This window comes from Hypanus sabinus, chromosome 22, assembly GCF_030144855.1.
Source record: "Hypanus sabinus isolate sHypSab1 chromosome 22, sHypSab1.hap1, whole genome shotgun sequence".
Taxonomy (NCBI): Eukaryota; Metazoa; Chordata; class Chondrichthyes; order Myliobatiformes; family Dasyatidae; genus Hypanus; species Hypanus sabinus.
The window spans coordinates 28,254,806-28,274,776 of record NC_082727.1 but is presented as its reverse complement, the minus strand read 5'-3'; the positions used below and the strand labels follow the sequence as shown (position 1 = coordinate 28,274,776).

Below are 19,971 nucleotides of genomic sequence, written 5' to 3'. Positions count from 1 at the left end.
CAGCTTTCCAGGATTCATTCCACGATTGTAAATGCAAGTTCACAAGGATGTTGCTGGAATTTGAGGACCTGACTTGTAGGGAAAGTTGAATAGGCTAGGACTTTATTCTCTGGAGATCAAGAGAATGAGGTAGATTTGGTAGAGCTATAGATAATTGTGAGGATATAGATAATGCAAGCAGGCTTGAAGTTGGGTGAGACCAGAATGGGAAGTCGTAGGTTATGGGTGAAATGTAAAATATTTAAGAAAACCTGTTTGGGGGGGGGGATCTTTCTCACTCAGAGTCATACAAGTGTGGAATGAGCTGCCAGTGGAAGTGGTAGAAGTTGGTTTCATTTCAAAATTTAAGAGGAATTTTGATAAGTACATGGATGGGCCATGGTCCAGGTGGACTAAGCAGAGTAACAGTTTGGCATGGACTAGATGGGCTGAAGGGCCTGATTCTGTGCTGTAGTGATCTGCGTCTCCATGTTCCTCAAAGCATGGAAGAATCGGAGATGATCTCGATAAACCACAAAATTCACCTCAAGTTGAAGGAGGATGTTTCTCTGTAGCTGGGGATCTTGAGTTAAGGACCATATCCTGAAAATTAAGATGGTAGATATTGCTCCACGGAAAAAGTTGTGAATCTTTAAGTGAGTTTGTACTCCAAACACATCATCCCAAAGTGCCGCTCAAACATTGGGCTTTGGTTTAATAAGTGGGAGCAGTTCTTTGCACTAAATGTATTTCTTCCTAGCTCTGCATCCTCAGGGAGCAGATCCTAGAACTAGGATTGTTGGCTAAGACCAATGGAAGCCAAGCATCGATGCCTCATTTTTCCTTTACAATCATGGAATGAATCCTGGAAAGCTGTATCTAACAGCAATCCAGGAGTAACAGTAGGGCTCGGTGCCCTTCATTCACAAACTCAAGAAATTTAAATTCAACACTTGCCAGCTTGTAGAGCCTAGGAGCCAGCTTTCTGTCCAGTGTTGGACTCCCAGCACTGGACCTAATGGTCAGGTGCGGCTGGAGCTTGGCATCGAGCTTTGGGATTTTCACATCAGTTGGCATACATGCAGCATGAAACTTAGCAAAATTCAGGGCGTTGAATCAATCCAAGATGGAAATTGGTGCATCTTTGGATACCGAGGTGATCACAGGATTTGGGATAAGGAAGCTGGAATTGAGATAGAGGAGTTGATCTGATTGAGGTGGTGAAGGGTATGAAATGGGATGAAGTAGATCTCCACTGCATCTGTTTGTTAGCAGCAAACTAATAGTTCCTTTCTACATTGTTGTACCCACACTTTGAAAGTATTGCATTGTCTGTAAGTCCCATTGTGATAATAAACTGCTACTTCTCTGACTTTTGTAATTACATAGGACTTCTTCGATCAGTTACAAGTAAATAGCAATGGAGCAGGCCACTTGACCATTTAAGCCTATCCAATTGCTCAATACAGTCATCACTGGCCTCAATCAACACCTATTCTTCTGTGCCTGTTCCCCATAACTCCTAATTCTGTAATGTAATTTCCACTGTTCCTGCACTAGGTTGCAAGGAAGGACTAGCTGATGATGCATTCAAGAGTCATAAAGAAACAATGCAGCTTCATAAAACTCTGGTTAGGCCACACTTGAAATATCGTGTTCAGTTCTGGTCGCCTCAAAGGAAGGATGTGGAAGCTTTAGAGAATGCAGAGGAGATTTACCAGGATGCTGCCTGGATTAGAGAGCATGTCTTAAGAGGGTAGCTTGAGTGAGCTAGGACTTTTCTCTTTGGAGTGAAGGAGGATGAGAGGTGACTTGATAGAGATGTACAAGAGCTACAGATTGAGTGGAGAGCCAGAGATTTTTTCCCAGGGTGGGAAATAGCTAATATGAGGGGGCATAATTTTAAGGTGATCGGAGGAAAGTATAGGGGGATGTCAGATGGTAGGTTTCTTTCTACACTGAGAGTGGTGGGTGCGTGGAATGCCCTGCCGGAGGTGATGGTAGAGGCAGATACATTAGGGGCATTTAAGAAACTCTTTGGCACATAGGTGATAGAAAAATGGCTACGTGGGAGGGGAGGGTTGGATTTACCTTCCAGTAGGTTGAGAGGTCAGCAGTGCATCCTGTTCTGCGGATGCTGTATTGTTCTATTAATTAGCTGCCATTCAGTATTGTCATTACTGCTACAGGCCCTCCCCGTGTTACAGCAGCACTCCATTCCTATCAACTGGTTGTGGACTGAACAGTTTGCACGTTGGAGATACAGCCGCCATCTGAGTTTCCACATGGCAGAAGGTGACGGCAGCTCCCCTGATCTGGATCAGTGCAAATCCATGCCACTGATCTTCCAAATGCTCATTAGTATGTGTGGGCTTTGTGTAAGTCAGGCGTTTGCAAATTGGCAAGGAGACAGGGAATGGTAGGAGCATTATCCCAACGGTAATGGTGCTAAATGACATATTAGTATAATAACCATTAGTACAAGGCCCACCGGAGGCCTGGCCAGGCCTCTACACCCACTCTGCTGGCCCCTGATGGAAGCCACTGACTATGGCGATTCTTCACACTGACAGGCTGAGAACTGCAGAATTGCCAACTACTAATCGTAACAAGGACAAATTCAGTTGTTTACTAGGAAGTGATATAGCCAGGAGATATCATGTTCTAGTAACTGCTTTGCTGCTAAATAACCTTGGAAAATGCCAAAGAAAGTAGGTTATTGTAGTCATGGTAACCTTCAATATTATAAAGTCAACAATTATTTACAATGCAGTGTTCCATTATGTTGAAATTGCAATTAGAGATGATGGATTATGAAAACATAAATGAAATAGAAAGTAAAATATTTCATGAATATCTAAATATTAATGTTTTGATTTATACTCTGCTGTAATCCAGAGTTACTGTACAAGAACATTAATCTATTTTCCTTTAGCTGTGTTTTTTTGGTTCCCAGAACACACACAACATATTGGTTGTACCATTTTGAATAGGTTATTGGGAATGAAGCCAACAGCTGGGCAGATTAAGTGTTTTTCTGTTTTTGTCCCACCCGTTTAAAATCTATGTCTCTGCTTTCTATTGTAGTTGAAACAGAGAATTCATTTGAAATGTCTGACCTCAACCATCTATTTGCAAAGTAACTGGTTTAACTGTGGCCATGATTTCAAATAGTGTACTTTAAAATGTCAGAACATTTGATTGCATGTTAGAATCTGTCTCTGTTTTAAAGAACTGAAGATCAGCTGAGCTATTTGAGACAAGTTACAGTTTCCGCTGTCTCTTAGGGCAGGTAGTGTCACTAGCAGAAACAAGCCGTGTGAAGTCAAAGCAAATTTATTCCCTACCTTGAGATTCATTTTCTTGCAGGCATTTACAGGAAAATAAATACAACAGAATTTATTTTTAAAAAACTATATATAAACAAAGACTGAAATAACCAATGTGCAAAAGAAGACAAAACATGTAAACTCAAAACAAAAAAATAATGAGTACATGATTGATGAGTCCTTGAAAGTGATTCTGTGAATTGTGGAGTTGTACTTTTAGTTGAAGTGTTGTGATTATCCAACAGAATTAAGTGAAGCTTTTCCCCTTCCCTAATCAAGATGAGGAATAGAATGGAGAATGATTATGAGAACTGTGCATCCTTCTAAAAAATAAACTTTGCCTACCTGCTATTCTGCTCTCTTGTCCATTTCCTAAGTCATCTGGTGTCTTTTCTTTGAGCTGCATTCAGCCTAACTTCTGGAACACATTTTTCCATACTCAGCTCCCCTTTGCTTTTAGAAGCAATTCCCTAAAGCCATCCTTTTGGAGCATACTGTGGTTTCTTGCCTTCTTTTTAAGTCCTGGTATCGATTTTTCACAACATTCATGTAACTTTGAAACCCCTTAAATGTTTTACAAAGCTAAAGATTCAAACTACAGTAACACACACAAAATGCTGGAGGAACTCAGCAAGCCAGGCAACATCTCGGCTCAAAACGTCGATTGTTTACTCTTTTCCAATAATGCTTGGATTTCTAGCATCTGCAGATTTTCTTGTGTACATGGAAGCAGTTGATTTAAACCTAACCTTGGAACAAAAAAAAAAATCACAGATGCCTGGATCCTGAAATAAAAATAAAGATGCTGATAGAATCCAACATGTCAGGCAGCATCTGTGGAAAGAGAAAAGTTAGCATTTCAGGTTGAACATTTAAGGTAAATGGTGGACGGTGCATGGAACAAAGGGAATTTTGTTCCTAGGGTGAAGTATTAGGGTAGTTGAAACACAATTAAACTGCTTCTATCTAAACTGTTGCTAATGTTGTCTAACCTGTGCAATGTTGTATACAGTACTATACAGGAAAACATAGGAAATGCAGAAGGTCAAAAAATTGCTATTTCTTTTAACAGAAAGTAAGAACAATTTATGTAAAATGAACTGCTATTTCAATTCCTTTTGTTTCACCGCTGCCCTCCTCCACCTTAAATTTCTTTCTTTCCCAGTTCAGATAAAGGGTCCCAGTCTTGACATGATGACTCTTTCTCTTTCCTGACACAAGATGTTCTTGCTGGGCCCATGCTTTGAACATGGATGGTGTGGTAACGTACTAGCTAGAGCAACACTTTACAACACATTGGCTGATTCTTGCCTCTGCCTGTACATTCTCCCCGTGACTATGTGGATTTCCTCCGGCTGTTCTGGTTTCCTCCCACATTCCAAAGGCATAGGGTTAGAGAGTCATGTGCCCGCTATGTTGGCACCGTAAGTATAGCGACACTTGCACAGCCCTCACTGATTTAATTTGATGCAAAGGGAATACTTCACTGTGTGTTTTGATGTGCATGTGAAAAATAAAGCTGATCTTTATCAGAATCAGGTAGGTTATTATCACTGATGTGTGTCATGAAATTTGCTGCTTTGCTGCAGCAGTACAATACATAAAATATAAACTACAATAAGAAATATATTTTAAAAAATGTAAATAAGTAGTGCAAAAATAGGAAGGTAGTTTCCATAGGTTCATGTGGTTTAGAAATCCGATGGCGAAGGGGAAGAAGATGTTTCTTAAACTTTGAATTGGTATTTTCAGGCTCTTGTATCACTTCTCTGGTAGCTTTTTATCTATATCTGCTTTCCCTTTTTATAGATTTTGTATTAATGACATTGTGTTTTTCTTTAATAACCAGGCAACTTCAGTGCCAGAAGGTATGCAGGAGATGGATGTGTCCAGGGAAACGTTGGTCTCAGTGCCAGAAGGAGCAGCAGCAATCTCGGAGCCTGAGGTCGAGGAGCAGCACAGCCGTGACCTTGCAGAAGGCTCTGATGCCAGAACGGGGCAGCCCAAGGACGACGACGACAAAGCCGGTGGCGAGCACCCAGACAGGAAACATGGTGGCATCACGCCCGATTCGGGCAAGGAAGCAGTGACAACAGTGGAAACACCAGAGGAGGGACAGATGGGCATGGACACCTCCACCCCCGGCCAAAACCCTGAGCCGCCGCCATGCCCACCCGACCTCCCAGCAATTGACAGCCAGGAGGAAACAGCTGCCGGCGCGGTCCCAGCGGAGGGAGACGCAGTCCAGTCTGATCAAGCTGACCAGTCTCGCAAGGAGGAGACTGAAGGTCGTCCCGGGAGCAGTCCGCAGCCCGGTGCCCAGAGACAGCACACACGGCAGCCTGAGAGAGGTAACCCTCACAAAGAGAAGGAGGAGGTGCTTGCTTCCACAAAAAGTGACGCCTGCCCCAGCTACATGCCCGTGGTGTACTCCCGAGGACATCCTGGCATCATGTCACCGCTTGCCAAGAAGAAGCTCTTGTCACAAGTCAGTGGCACCTTACCCAACAACTATTCAATTGGAGCACCACCCCTGCTGCTGAGCAGTAAAAAAGTTGGCGACAACGGGGAGGAAACGGTTAAAACTGAGTGTAGTTTTTCACAAGGCTCCTCATCAGACCCGCCCGCCGTTAATAGACCGTCTGTCATCCAGCGCGCCCATAGCATTCCCAAGAGAAGCTCAGATGAGCTAGGGGAAGCGTTTAAGCAAGATGGTTTGAATAAATTATCCGATTCTGAGACAGCTTACCTTCCCAACCATCATCTCAATTGCTCAGACTCATTCAAAGGAGGCACTCATTACCCTTTCACCTCCGACCTTACAGACAATGAAAACAATAACTCTGAGAAGAAATGTTGCCCGCCGTCGCAAGTCTCAAGCTTTCTAGTGGACTTCTATTCCTCCCCTCACCTACACAACCTTTATAAACATACAGAGCACCACCTTAATGACCAAACGTCAAAGTACCACAACATCGCAAAGAATAAGAGTTCATCGTTTATGCAGCGTAAAAACCAGGATGCTGAATATCTAAATTATCTCTCAAATTTGCACCAACCGGAAAAAAAGTTTGGAGTGAAATCCCCGGCGGAGGAACAGCCCACTGACTTGAGTCTTCCGAAGCTGAAGAAGATGTTGCCCAGGAATCTGACTGGTACGCCACTTCCTTCATCGTTGCCCCTGGACGCTAAAAGCACGACAGCAGGAACACAGCCAGCCCATTCCAACTACAACCCCAAGGCATGCCGAGTCCCTCCAATGCCGATGGTGGCCAGCGCCAAGACCGGCGAAGCTATCACCTCATCGCCAGCGAAGATGGAAGAGGCGGTCAGACCGATCATGTGTTCAAAGGCCAGCTCGCAGGTCATCGGGACCACCAAGCCCATCAAGAGGAACCGAGAGAGTACTGACTGTGGGAGCGGTGAGAGCCCAGAAAAGAAGCACCGGGCCGTGTCTCCCATCTCCAAGGACCCAACGATGAAAGAAAAGACTTTCGACTTGGATGGTGAAGGCAGCAAAACCCTGCCACCAGGGATTTTCCTGGAGGGCCACAAGTTCCCGCTGCCTACACCAATTTTCCCGGGTGTGTATCCTGGAGCTTTTGTATCTCAGGTGCAAGATATGTGTGACGGCTTAAGCTCTCATTTCCCCGTTGACTATGCCCACCCCTTACAATACTTGAAGAATCAAGCTGTGCTCTCTCCCCTCATGCAACCACTTGCGATCCATTCCTTCATGATACCGGCGATGCAGAGACAGATCCTGGCTTCAACCGGTGCATCCCCGCAGTTGTACAGACATTTGTCCGCGGCTGCTTCCCCAGTCGCGGCTACTTATGGAGATATTTTGCACCATAGTCTTTATCCGCTGGGTTCTCTGAACCCGCAGGTTGCTTATTCCAGTTCGCCGATCTCTTCTCTACATCCCAGCACAAAACTGTAAATATTTCATTACATGAACGTTGCTGAAGACAGCAATAAGCCGGACATTCCATGTTACATTAAGACTTGGTGACTGCAAGCTACCAGCAACTGGCTTACGTATTCCTTGCATTCACCCTCGGTGACATTATCATCTACAAATTGTAAAGTTTGTTTTGTTTTCTTAAGTGTGGTAATGATATCCTTTGTACATAAATCTTTTTGCCTGTGACTTAACACTATCACCAGTAGAATAGCGACACATTTAATGGGTGTAAATATTCACTATAAACATTTACATCTTAATTTATGCAACTGTAGTCAGGTTCTGTGTGCTGCTTTGGTTGTCTTATTGCTGCATTTTTCACAGTGTCAGATGATGGATGTGTTGAGAATTGTGCTCTTGTTCCAGAACAGGATAGACATAATAACTACAGGAAGTTCTCCGCAGCTGTAAATGTCTGTTTGGATTCTTTTGAATCTTTTCGTAGAACCCATATGTGGTGTTTAATTTCTACATTGTGTAATAGTGCACCGTGCTTATTCCGCAACCCCTTGGAGATAATTGCTGTTCTCGCAGTTGTTAAGCTCTAGACTTTCACATCCATAAAAGCAGAGCCAATTACAAAATAACTTGAGATGCGTTTGCCTCTGTTTTAATATTTCAAAATTTAATGTAAATATTTCTAATTCAGTTTTCGTACATTCATCGTTGCCGTGGCAACGTCTCAAACTCACTTGTTAAATGCCCGGCAGCCACACGTGTTAAAAGATTTGTATATAGACAAGGTAATAGTAATTCATAATAGCTGCATTACAGGAAAATAATTTTATATATAGATTCCACCCACTTTGCATTTAAGGTTACAAAAATATAGCTGTAAGGGTTCTTTCTGTGGTTTTACATAACATTTTGTCAAATATTTAAACTGTAAATCTCTCAAGTAAACAAGGCAGGTTTTGAAAAGAGGGAAGAGTGAAGCAGAACAATAAAATGGAAGAGACCAAGATTCCACGTTGGCATCCATGAACATTCTGCTTTTTTTCTGTAATAAAGCCTCTTCAGTGTACTCCTGTTGCCTCTGCAGCTGTTGGTGAAGCTTTAATAAGATTTGTGTTGAAATGCAATTCTGGCTCTTTGTTCAACTCCTGAGCTTGGCTTGAAATCTTTGGCAGCCTTTTGTTTCTCATTTAGGCTTTGGAAAATTTCACTTTCCTTTTAAAAGTGCCCTCAAATTAAACATGGGCAAATACTTTGAAAGAAAGTCTTTCTTAAACTTATTACAACATTTGCTTCTGGAGGACTTAACATTTGGTTACAATAATTTCCTTTCAGTTCCACAATAAACATGTTTAATTGATGCCTCAGTATCACATGTGGTTTTCTGGCAGTCTCCCTGTTACATCAAGAACTAGCTGTGCCTTTTCATTTCAACAACACATTAAAGCTTCGATACTTAACTGCACATGTTTGTCGATGGTATACCACGGTCACATCTGGTCCAGCTTTGCAAAGAGCACTGTGATCATAAGTATTGTGAAATCAGGATATATTATTTTTGTTGGTTTCCATGCTCGTAATGATCATAACGAGCACTTAAGAGATTGTTTGTGTGATTGTGGCTGTATTAGTTAGAGTGTAGTCCTCATATGGTTGTTCCATTCACCGCCATACATAGCTTAAATATTTTCAGACTATTATCAGCAAGATGTTTATACTGACATGTTATTATAAAACTTGTATTTTGTAAATAATGAACACATTTCTTTTTGCATTTTTGGTTTGGATCTATAGCACATTTTCATGTAAGGTGATTTGTACATAGTTAAAAGTGAAGACTGGTAACATTCAGATGCATCCTAATAGTTTAAGGTTATTGAGTAATCTTATATTAGGTTCAAACTATATGTCTAATGTTGCTGAGCCAAATATAAACACTAAAGTTTTGTTTTTGTATGTTCTTAAAGTGTACTTCTTGGCAAATGCTTTTGATACTTTGTGCCAATAGTTTATCTATCACATAGCTGGCAAAATATTTTGTACTTTCTGATCCACTGTTATATTTAATAAAAGTTTTACTACTTAATAGATGAGTGGTTTTCTTAAGTAGCTTATTATTCATATTACCTTGAAAGTTATGACTTTTATTACATCATATTGCTTTAATTAGCAGCCCAGCAATCTACTTGGCATTGTTGTATTACAATTATTCAAGAAGGATGTGTAGGGGTTCAAGTGAGGTAATATCTTAAGGTAACATGTCTGACATTAATTTTAATTTAATTGTGGCATTTTATTGAAGATACCTTGCAAAACCTCCCTTACCTAATCAACATTAGGCATCATGGCATGTTCTGGGCACCTTCATCTCTTCCTTTTTGCCACCCATAAACACAAGCGATTCTGCAGATGCTGAAAATCCAGAGTAACCAACCCAAAATGCTGGAGAAACTCAGCAGGTCAAGCAGCATTTTCAGTGAGGAATAAACAGTTGACGTGTCAGATCAGGACCCATTTATAGTCCTTGGGTTTGCCTGCCTCACTGCCAAAGTACATGGGTTGTGTATTCATCAAAATATGTTCAACTTCATGCCACAAGCCTTTAAACAACTGCATCAGACACTATGGTCCATATTTTTGGAGCACTATCTTTCCATGACATTATTTACCTCTGCTATTTTGAAAGTAACTTTTATGTTCAGATTTGTTTCAATTAATCTTGAGCCTTTTTATCAGTTCAGCAGACAGTCCTTCGAGAAAAGCTTAACCCTCACATCCCTTTCCTACCTCCTCTCACCTTCAATGCATGCCTTGTATTTGAAATTTCTACCATGGGAAAAAGATAGGAAAATAAAATGTTGACATTTATTTCAAGGGGAATAGAATATAAAAGCAAGGAAATAATGCCGAGCCTTTGTATGACACTAGTCAGGCTGCACTTGGAGTATTGTCAAGTTTTGGGCTCCATATCTCAAAGGATGTGTTATTGGAGAGAGTCCAGAGGAGGTTCACGAGGATGATTCTGGGAATGAAGTGGTTAACATAAGAGGAGTGTTTGTACTCACTGGAATTTAGAAGGATGAGGAGGGGAGTCTCATTGAAATCTATCGCATGTTGAAAGGACTAGATAAGGTGGATGTGGAGAGGATGTTACCCAGGTGGGGGTATCCAGAGCTAGAGGGCACAGCCTCAAAATTGAGGGGCAACCTTTTAGAAGAGAGATAAGGAGGATTTTTTTTTTAGCTAGAGAGTAGTGAATCTGTGGAATGCTCTGCCACAGACTGCGGTGGGAGCCAAGTCCATGGGTATATTTAAAGTGGAGGTTGATAGTTTCCTTCCTGGTATCAAAGGATATGGAAAGAAGGCAGGTGTAGAGGGTTGAGTGGGATCTGAGATCAGCCATGATGGAACGGTAGAGCAGACTTGATGGGCTGAATGGTCTTATTCTGCTCCTATGTCTTATGATTCTGCCTGTCTACTCTATGCCTCTCATCATCTTGCAAACCTCTATCAGATCAACACACAGCCTCTGCCACTCCAAATAAACCAACCCAAGTTCGTCCAGCCTCTCATGATAGCACCATGTCCTCTAAACTGAGCAGCATCCTGGTTAAACCTCTTCTGTCCTCTCTCCAGTGCCTCAACATCCATCCTATAGTGAGGCGACCAGAACAACATGCAACACTCCACATGTGGCCTGACTAGTGCACAACAACTGTAACAAGATTAACAACTGCTTAGTGCTGATGGGCATATCATTCAGAACCAAATACAAAAACTACGAATCTTGCTGGGAGGGGCAATAAGGAACAGAGCTGTTGAAAATGCGAGAAGTTTGACATTAGGGAAATGGTTTATTGCTGACCTTGTCAGATTATTCTTGGCCTAAGAGTACTTGATGCTGTCAGTGGTGCTAAAATTGGGGCCAAGTTATTTGTTATTGGCTTCACTCAACCTGGTGAAAGTAATTCTGCAAAAAAAAAATCTCATTTTTCCTCTTTTTTGAAACAAAATACTCTTGACAAGAGAGTATTTCCACTAATCTGGGGAGGGGAAGGACACCAGTGTGCATCAGTAAAAACAAATAAGGTGTAGACAGGGGTGGAGTTGAAGGATGCTATTAGAGCAGAAAGCTATTGAGCAATAGATGGGAGTAGCCATGTTAACCAAAGAGGAAGGTGGATTAGTTTAAAGGGCCCATAATTTAAGTTTTACGAGCTTCAGGCACAAGTGTGTAATTAAAAATATAACCAGTATACTTGAAGAATGGCTCAAAATGGCACATCTGGGAAAATCCAACAAACAATCTGCTAGAAGAGCTGATCAGGTGGAGCAGCATCAGTGAGGGGAACAGTAATCATTGACATTTTGGGTCAAAACCCTGAGTTCTTCTAGCAGATAATTTGCTACTTCAGATTCCAGCATCTGCCGGCTCTAATGTCTCCTGGGCAAACAATACTCCTGGGTGCGAAGTTTCAGAGATAAAAAGGTGGAGGTAGCGTGCTAGTACTCATTAAGAAAGGTACCATGGTGCTGGAAAGAGCATGTCCTTGAAAGAGAAGGTTGAGGACAGAATCTTATTTGTCTGCATTTAAGAAGTAGCAAGGGTCCACCGTAACACTGAGGCAGTCCACCAAATAGCAAGAGAGAAGATGGAGGGGTAAATCTGCAGGAAACTTAGAGAAATGTTCAGGAATGATGGACTTCAATGAGCCCCATTGACAGGAATAATGTAACAAGCAAGCGAAGACTAATTTCTGGAATGTGTTCAGGAGTCTTCTTGAACAGTGTGCTTTCAGTCCACCAATGAAAGCATTGCCGAAACTGCTTTTGGAGAACAAAATTGGTTTGTGAAGGTGATGAAACTTTTATAGCACAAGCTCTGTCTCTGTTTTCTCTCTCCATGGATGACCTACTGCCTGACCTGTTGTGTATTTCCAACAGTGTGTTTTATCTCAGATTTTCAGTGTTTGCAGTATTTTGCTCAAGTTAGTGGGAGAACATGTAGGGAAGAATCATAGTCTTGAGGTTATAGAGCACTACAGTACAGAAACAAGCCCTTCAGCCCATCCAGTGCATGCCATCATTATTTTTGTAAGGTTGGAGTTCGAAATGGAGAAGCCGAATGATCCGAATCAGAATCAGGTTTATTATCTGTGATGTGAAATTTGTCAACTTAGCAGCAGCAATTCAAAGCAATACATAATCTAACAGAGAAAAAAAAAACCAAATAAAATAATAATTAATAAATTACATAAATTGAATACATTAAAATATGTAAAAATGGAAATACTGTATACTAAAAAAAAGTGAGATAGTGTCCAAGGGTTCAATGTACATTTAGGAATCGGATGGCAGAGGGGAAGAAGCTGTTCCTGGATCACTGAGTGTGTGTCTTCAGGCTTCTGGTAACAGTGAGAAAGGGGCATGCCCTGGGTGCTAGAGGTCTTTAATAATGGACGCTGTCTTTCTGAGACACTGCTCCCTAAAGATGCTCTGGGTACTTTGTAGGCTAGTACCCAAGATGGAGCTGACTAAATTTACAACCTTCTGTAGCTTCTTTCAGTCCTGTGCAGTAGCCCCTCCATACCAGACAGTGATGCAGCCTGTCAGAATGCTCTACCCTGTACAACTATGGAAGTTTTTGAGTGTATTTGTTGACATGCCAAATCTCTTCAAACTCCTAATAAAGTAGAGCTTCTGTCTTGCCTTCTTTATAACATTATCGATGTGTTGGCACCAGATTAAATCCTCAGGGATCTTGATACCCAGGAACTTGAAGCCACTCACTCCACTTCTGATCCCTCTGTGAGGATAGGTATGTGTTCCTTCATCTTACACTTCCTGAAGTCCACAGTTAGCTCTGGCGTCTAACTGACTTTGAGTGCCAGGTTGTTGCTGCGGCACCACTCCACTAGTTGGCATATCTCACTCCTGTACGCCCTCTCATCACCACCTGAGATTCTACCAACAATGGTTGTATCATCAGCAAGTTTATAGATGGCATTTGAGCTATGTCTAGCCACACAGTCGTGTGTATATAGAGAGTAGACCAGTGGGCTAAGAGCACACCCCTGAGGTGCGCCAGTGTTGATCGTTGACAAGGAGGGGATATTATCATCAATCTGCACAGATTGTGGTCTTCTGTTTAGGAAGCTGAGGATCCAATTGCAGAGGGAGGTACAGAGGCCCAGGTTCTGCAACTTCTCAATCAGGATTGTGGGAATGCTGAGCTACAGTCCATGAACAGCATCCTGATGCAGGTGTTTGTGTTGTCCAGGTGGTCAAAAGCCGTGTGGAGGGCCATTGAGATTGTGTCTGCCATTGACCTATTGTGGTGATAGGCAAATTTTATGATGTAAAATGAAACTTAATTGGAGAAATGATAGTCAACGGGAAGAGAAAGGATCTAGCCAGAGTGAGGCTGAACTAATCATTGGCTGGTAAAAGTACAACAAAACAATCTTAAAAGAGGTGGTATTTCAGTTACAGGCAAGGCACATCTCTAAAAAGGGCAAACTTACTGCCCGTTACAGCACTGGCATTTAGGGCAGGAATGAAGATCCTCCATCTTAAACTTCATTGCTGTTTCCGTTACAGTTGTTTTTTGACCAGTCAGGGTTGTTAGCCCTGAGATGAACTGCCGAACCTGGAGGACTGGTGGACCACTCTTGGTCTGGCCTCTACCCTTTGACCTGTTTGGCATGGGTGACCCTACCAAGAGCCAAAGGACAAGGCCCTAATTCCAACTAACATAGCTCTCAAATCCTCCAATAGGGCTGTGGTCCTCTTGGGGGAGGAAAGGGCATGTGTTGGAGGAAGAAATACCCCAGAGAAGGGGTTCCCAAGCTGGGGTCCATGGACCCCTCAGTTAATTTTCAGGGTCTGTCAGATGGGAAGATGAGAGGTAGTGATAATTTTTGGTGTTTGTGCTGGGACCAGGGCTGCTCTTCACATATTAGTGAGTTTCGTGTCCGAATCAGATCTATATCACTGGCATATGCCGTGAAATTTGTTACCTTTGTGGCAGCAGTACAAGGCAATACATAATAATATAGGGAGAAACCTGTGAATTACAGTAAGTAAATATATGTATATCAAATAGTTAAATAAGTAGTACAAAAACAGAAATAAGGACATACTGAGGTAGTGTTCATGGGTTCAATGTTCAATCAGAAATCAGATGGCGGAGGGGAAGAAGCTGTTCCTGAATCGCTGAGTGTGTGCCTTCATGCTTCTGTGCCTCCTTTCTGATGGCAACAGTGAGAAGAGGGCATATCCTGGGTGGTGGGGGTCTTTACTGATGGATGCTGCCTTTTTGAGGCATTGCTCCTTGAAGGTGACTTGGATTCTAGAGGTTAGTGCCCATGATGGAGCTGATCAGTTTTGTAATTCTCTGCAGCTTACTTGGATTCTGTGCAGTAGCCCCCCCACCCCCCCACCCATACCAGATGGTGATACAGCCAATTAGAATGCTCTCCACAGTACAACTGTAGACATTTTTGAGAGTTTTAGCTGACATTTCAAATCTCCTCTAACTCCTAATACAATGTAGCTGCAGTCTTGTCCTCTTTATATCAAAACGTTGGAAGTAGGTTGGGTCCTCAGAGATATTAATGCCAAGAGGCTTGAAATTGCTGACTCTCTCCACTTCCTGATCCCTCTAAGAGGATTGGTGTGTGTTTATCCTTTCTGAAGTCCACAATCAGCTCTTTGGTCTCACTGATGTTGAGTGCAAGGTTGTTGCTGCAACACCACTCATCCAGCTGGTATATCTCGCTCCTGTATGCCCTCTCGTCACCATCTGAGATTCTGCCAACAATGATTGTCTCATCGGTAAATTGATAGATGGCATGTGAGTGTAGATCAGGAGCGAGCTGGTTATGCACACGCTTGCAGAATAGTAAGATGGGTGGCATTCGAAATTTAATAGTGATGTGAAGGGATACATTTTGAAAGAGGGAGAGGGATACTTAACTAAATGGAATAATTTCAAGTGCTCTGCAGGGCCATGTTACTTATGGCTGCTTATTCAGTACAGATACGATTCATAGATACAAATCAGGGAAGTCACATTGAAATATTTAGACCACCGGTGGATTACTGTGTCCACATTTAGTTAACACACCTTATGAAGGATGTAGAAAGGAAACGGGAAATATTGTCTTAAATGGGTCCCTGGGATTTCAATGGAGGTTTTACATCCAAGGTTAATCTAGAGAAGATGTAATTTTTTCTCTTCATTTTCTCCTAGCTAAGAAGTCTGAGAGGACGCAGCAGAGCTTGAAGAGTTCAGACAGGGTAAGTAAAGAGAACTTGTTCCCTTCGGCGTGTGGTTCAAGGACCAGGTGTCAGAGTTAAAGAGATCAATGTTCAAAAGTTCAAAGTAAAATTTATTATCAGAGTGCATACATGTCACCATATACAACCTTAAGATTATTTTTCCTTGACAAAACTATAGAACAGTAACTGTAAACAGGATCAATGAAAAATAAAACTGTACAGATGCAAATATTAATGAATTGTAAGGTAAAGAGTCCTTAAAATGAGATCATTGATTGTGGGAAGACCAGAAATAGAAATGAGTGTAGTTATCCTCTTTTGTTCAATAGCCTGATAGTTGAGGTGTAGAAACTGTTCCTGAACCTGGTGGTGTGAGTCCTGAGGCACCTGCACCTTCTACCTGATGGCAGCAGAGAGAAAGGAGCATGGCCTGGGTGGTGGGTAAAATATAGGACGTGAGGGAAAGTTTTTTTAAGCAGATGCTCGTTACAATCTGGAATTGATTCCTGTCCAGCTGGGAGAAATAGTGTCAGTCAGGGCTTTGAGGAAAAAAAAGAGTTGTGTGGGAATCAGGGAAATGGCAAGGAAATGAGACTGACAGCATTGTTCTATAAAAAGTTAGTATGGACTTGACAGACCAATTGGCCACATCCCATGATATAATGATTTTATAGATCATGTTCTGCTTAACACTCAAAGCATGTAAACAACTAATTGAGATATGCAAAGGAATTTACATCGCCTCAAACCAGCCAGGGATAAAACCCTCCAGAGCTTGAAGTGATAGATAAAAATAAAAAGACATAGTTTTGTATTTTGTTGGTATATTGTTTGTTACTTTGTATAATATGTTGCATACTACCCATTTTTTAGAAGAGTAAGACATTAATGTCACACTATAAAATGAAATAAAATGGATGTTGCCTGACAAGACAATTCAGGCTGTATGATGCTGTTCTATGAAAAAAGGCATTGTCGTAAAAAACATGGTAATATCTTATTTAACTTGACATATTTTTGCATTTATTAATGTATATTGCAGCATGCTTTGCATGGTTATAATATGTACTACATAATTTGATCACTAATTTATTAATCAGATGTTACTCAGACTACGAGGGCCTAACAAAACGGATTGGAAATGTTCATGTATCTCCAGTTGGAAATGCACATTGCTAGGAAACACTGATGCCCAGGAACGGAAAAGTTGACAGCAAGTGGTGGATACAGCCCAGTCCATCTCAGGCAAGGCCCTCCTCAACAATGAGCACAGTTACAAGGAGGGCTGCCACAAGAAAGCAGTGTCCATCATCAAAGACCCCCACCATCCAGGCCATGCTCTCTTCTTGCTACTGCCATTAGGCAGGAGTACAGGAGCCTGAGGTCCCACAACACCAAGTTCGGAAACAGTTATTATCCTTCAACCATCAGGCTTCACTCACCTCTATTCTGATCTGACTCCACAACCTACAGACTCATTTTCAAAGACCCTACAACTCAGTATTATTTATTTACTTCTTTTTAATTATTCGCATGATTTGTCTCCTTTGAAAATTGGTTGTTTGTCAGTCTATGTTATTTATAGATTTTCACAAATTCTATTCGAATTCTTTATTTCCCTGTGAATGCCTGCAACTAAATGAACGTCAGGGTTGTATGTGGAGATATATATGTACTTTGGTAATAAATTTACTTTGAAATTTGAAAATATAGGTTGGAGTGTACTTTGGAACAGGGTTAGTGACTGAGCTTTGCATGAAGTTAGGTTACATTTCAGTGATCACCAGGGAAGTTCATGCCTTGCGAAATTTCCCTGTTGATACCATAATCTAGAAATGGCTTTAAACACAATTGACTCCAGTTGTGTTTCAGCCATTTAATGTTGAAGAAACCAATGCCACTGATAAAATTTCTTGGCCCTGGTAACTTTAGCAAAGAACAATAAGTAAATGAATGATTAGATATTGTAGTACTAAGATTCTGGAATCATCGAGTCATTGAGCACTAAAAGCACAGAAACAGACCCTTTGGCCCATCTAGTTCATGCTGAAATGTTAATCTTCCTGGTCCCATCAACCCGCACCTCCACTATAGCCCTCTCATCCACGTACTTACCAAAATTTCTCTTAAAAGTGGTCTAAGGCTTTTCACTTTGGAGCAAAGGAGGATGAGAAGATGACCTGATAGAGATGCAAGAGGCATAGATTGAGTAGATAACCTGAGACTTCTTCCCAGGGTGGAAATGGCATAATTTTAAGTTGACTGGAGTGATAAATTGGGGGATGTCAGAGGTAAGTTCTCTACACAAAAGTTTTTCATTTAGAGAATAGTGTGAGTGGAACAAGCTGCCAGTTGAAGTGTTTCATGTGGGTTTGCTTTCAATATTAACATAAAACTCTAATAGTGTAGGACCTTCAGCCCACGATGCTGTGCCAACCTTGTAACCTACTTTAGCATCAATCTAATCTTTCTCTCCTACATAGTCATTCAGTTTTCTATCGTCCATGTGGCTATCCAAGAGTTTCTTAAACGTTCCGAATATATCTGCCTTTACCACAAACCTACCACCCTCTGTGTAAAGAATCTACCTCATTCATTCACACATTGCTCTTTGCAAAAGTAACCAGGGCCATGATATTTGATTAGTGTCATTGGTTTCTTCAACACTAAAAGACTGAACTTCCACTGGAGTCCATCATGTTTAAGGCCATTTCAGGATCATGGTATCAACAGGGAAGTTCCACATGGAACTCACTGACATGAGCTGCCCTGGTGACACCGGTGTGAGTCCTGGTCAAGATCACAGGTAATGTGTGTGTGTGTGTGTGTGTGTGTGTGTGTGTGTGTGTGTGTGTGTGTGTGTGTGTGTGTGTGTGTGTGTGTGTGTGTGTGTGTGTGTACGCACGCGCGCCACATTGTCCTGGGTCAACACTTCGTTGCATGCTCCTGGAACAACAATCATGTTTCTGACTGCAGCACTGACTTGGAAGTCCTACCAATTAGGACTTATAACCTGCATTTTTGTGCCCTCTCCCAAACTATCTTACCCAAGTTCTAAGCCATCCTGAAATCAAGATCAATGTCTCCTACCCCTGACCCTTGGATCAACTCTAGCTTCGCCATCACTAACTTACAATATAGGGCATTCTGTCACCCTGATATTGGCACATCCCGTACCTACTCCCCACCTTTCTGCAGATGAACAACCCCAGTTCCCCCATCCAAAACACTGAGCTCTAATCCAAAACCCTCCCCATGTATCTCCATCCACTTCCCACTCTCACACTTGCCCACTTAACAAACAGCAAGTCAACCCCCTCCCTTCCTCTGCAGCATCCACCCCAGGAAAGGAGAAACTGCCAGAGTGCTGTCAACCCCAGTAAGTCCTATATCCAGGGCCCCATCTCCAGGGTCCAGCCTGCAGAGAAAAGGACCAGTCAATGACCCATAGCCGAGTCACAACTGAATGTTGGGCCAGCCCCAAGATGATTCTTGTACCATTCTGTGCCCTCTTTTTTAGCACTTCCAGGAGGGAGTTCTGGAGAGTCCCAAAATTAATCTGCTTGGAGACGCTGTGAAGCGGTAGAGAAGGTGCCAAGGAAATTTTCAAGGATGCTGCCTGGGATCAGAGAGCATGTTTTATTAGAATAGGTTGAGTGAACTGGGGCTTTTATCTTTGGAGCGAAGGAGGATGAGAAGTGACTTGTTTGAGGTGTGCAAGATAACAAGAGGCATTCATCATGTGGATAGCCGGAGACATTTTCCAGAGCAGAAATACCTAATACAAGGAGGCTTAATTTTAAGGTGATTGGATGGTGGTGGGTGCGAGGAGTGCGCTGCCAGGGGACTTGGTAGAGGCAGATATATTTGGGACATTTAAGAAACTCTTAGATGGGCACATAGGGAATAGAAAAATGGAGGGCTATGTGGGAGGCAAAAGTTTAGATTGATTTTAGAGTATGTTAAAAAGTCGGCACAGCATCCTGGGATGAAGGGCCTGTACTGTGCTGTAATGTTCTATGCTGTAAAAACAGAGGCCTATAAGGGAGGGAAAAGTTAGAGTAAGCTAAAAGGTCAGCACAACATTGTGGGCCGAATGGCCTGTGTCGTGTTGCACTGTGATGCACCATCAATAACTCACTCTGAGACGTAAAGGCGAGATATCGGCTTTTATTGACTGGAAGAAGGAACAAGCAGTGAGTGACCACCATACTACATCCTGGAGACAGAGAGGCCGGGCTCAGGCCTCAATCGCCTTTATACCGGGGTCTGTGGGAGGAGCCACAGGAGCAGTCAGCAGGGAGCGTGTCCAGACAGGTATATGTAGTTCACCACACACTTTTCTATGTTTTATGGCACTATGTAAACAAAGCTTCCTTTGTTTTATCTGAGCTACTCATTTGGAACACTTTGATGCAGCAGAAGCAATGGAGAAAATGTTGGACCGAGAAGGTGGAT

General features: G+C 42.1%; 1 protein-coding gene across 5 annotated transcripts in view; it reads left to right on the top strand.

Annotated features, from left to right (window-relative positions):
* The window catches only part of arid5b (AT-rich interaction domain 5B), a 139,917-nt gene extending 130,601 nt beyond the window's left edge, over positions 1 to 9,316 (top strand). For all 5 annotated transcript variants that reach the window (XM_059947361.1, XM_059947365.1, XM_059947363.1 and 2 more), the window contains one exon: positions 5,158 to 9,316. In XM_059947361.1, coding sequence (XP_059803344.1) covers positions 5,158 to 7,251 — 2,094 coding nt within the window. In that variant the 3' untranslated portion in view covers positions 7,252 to 9,316. The remainder of the gene's footprint in view (positions 1 to 5,157) is intronic.
* The last annotated feature ends 10,655 nt before the right edge of the window (positions 9,317 to 19,971 follow it).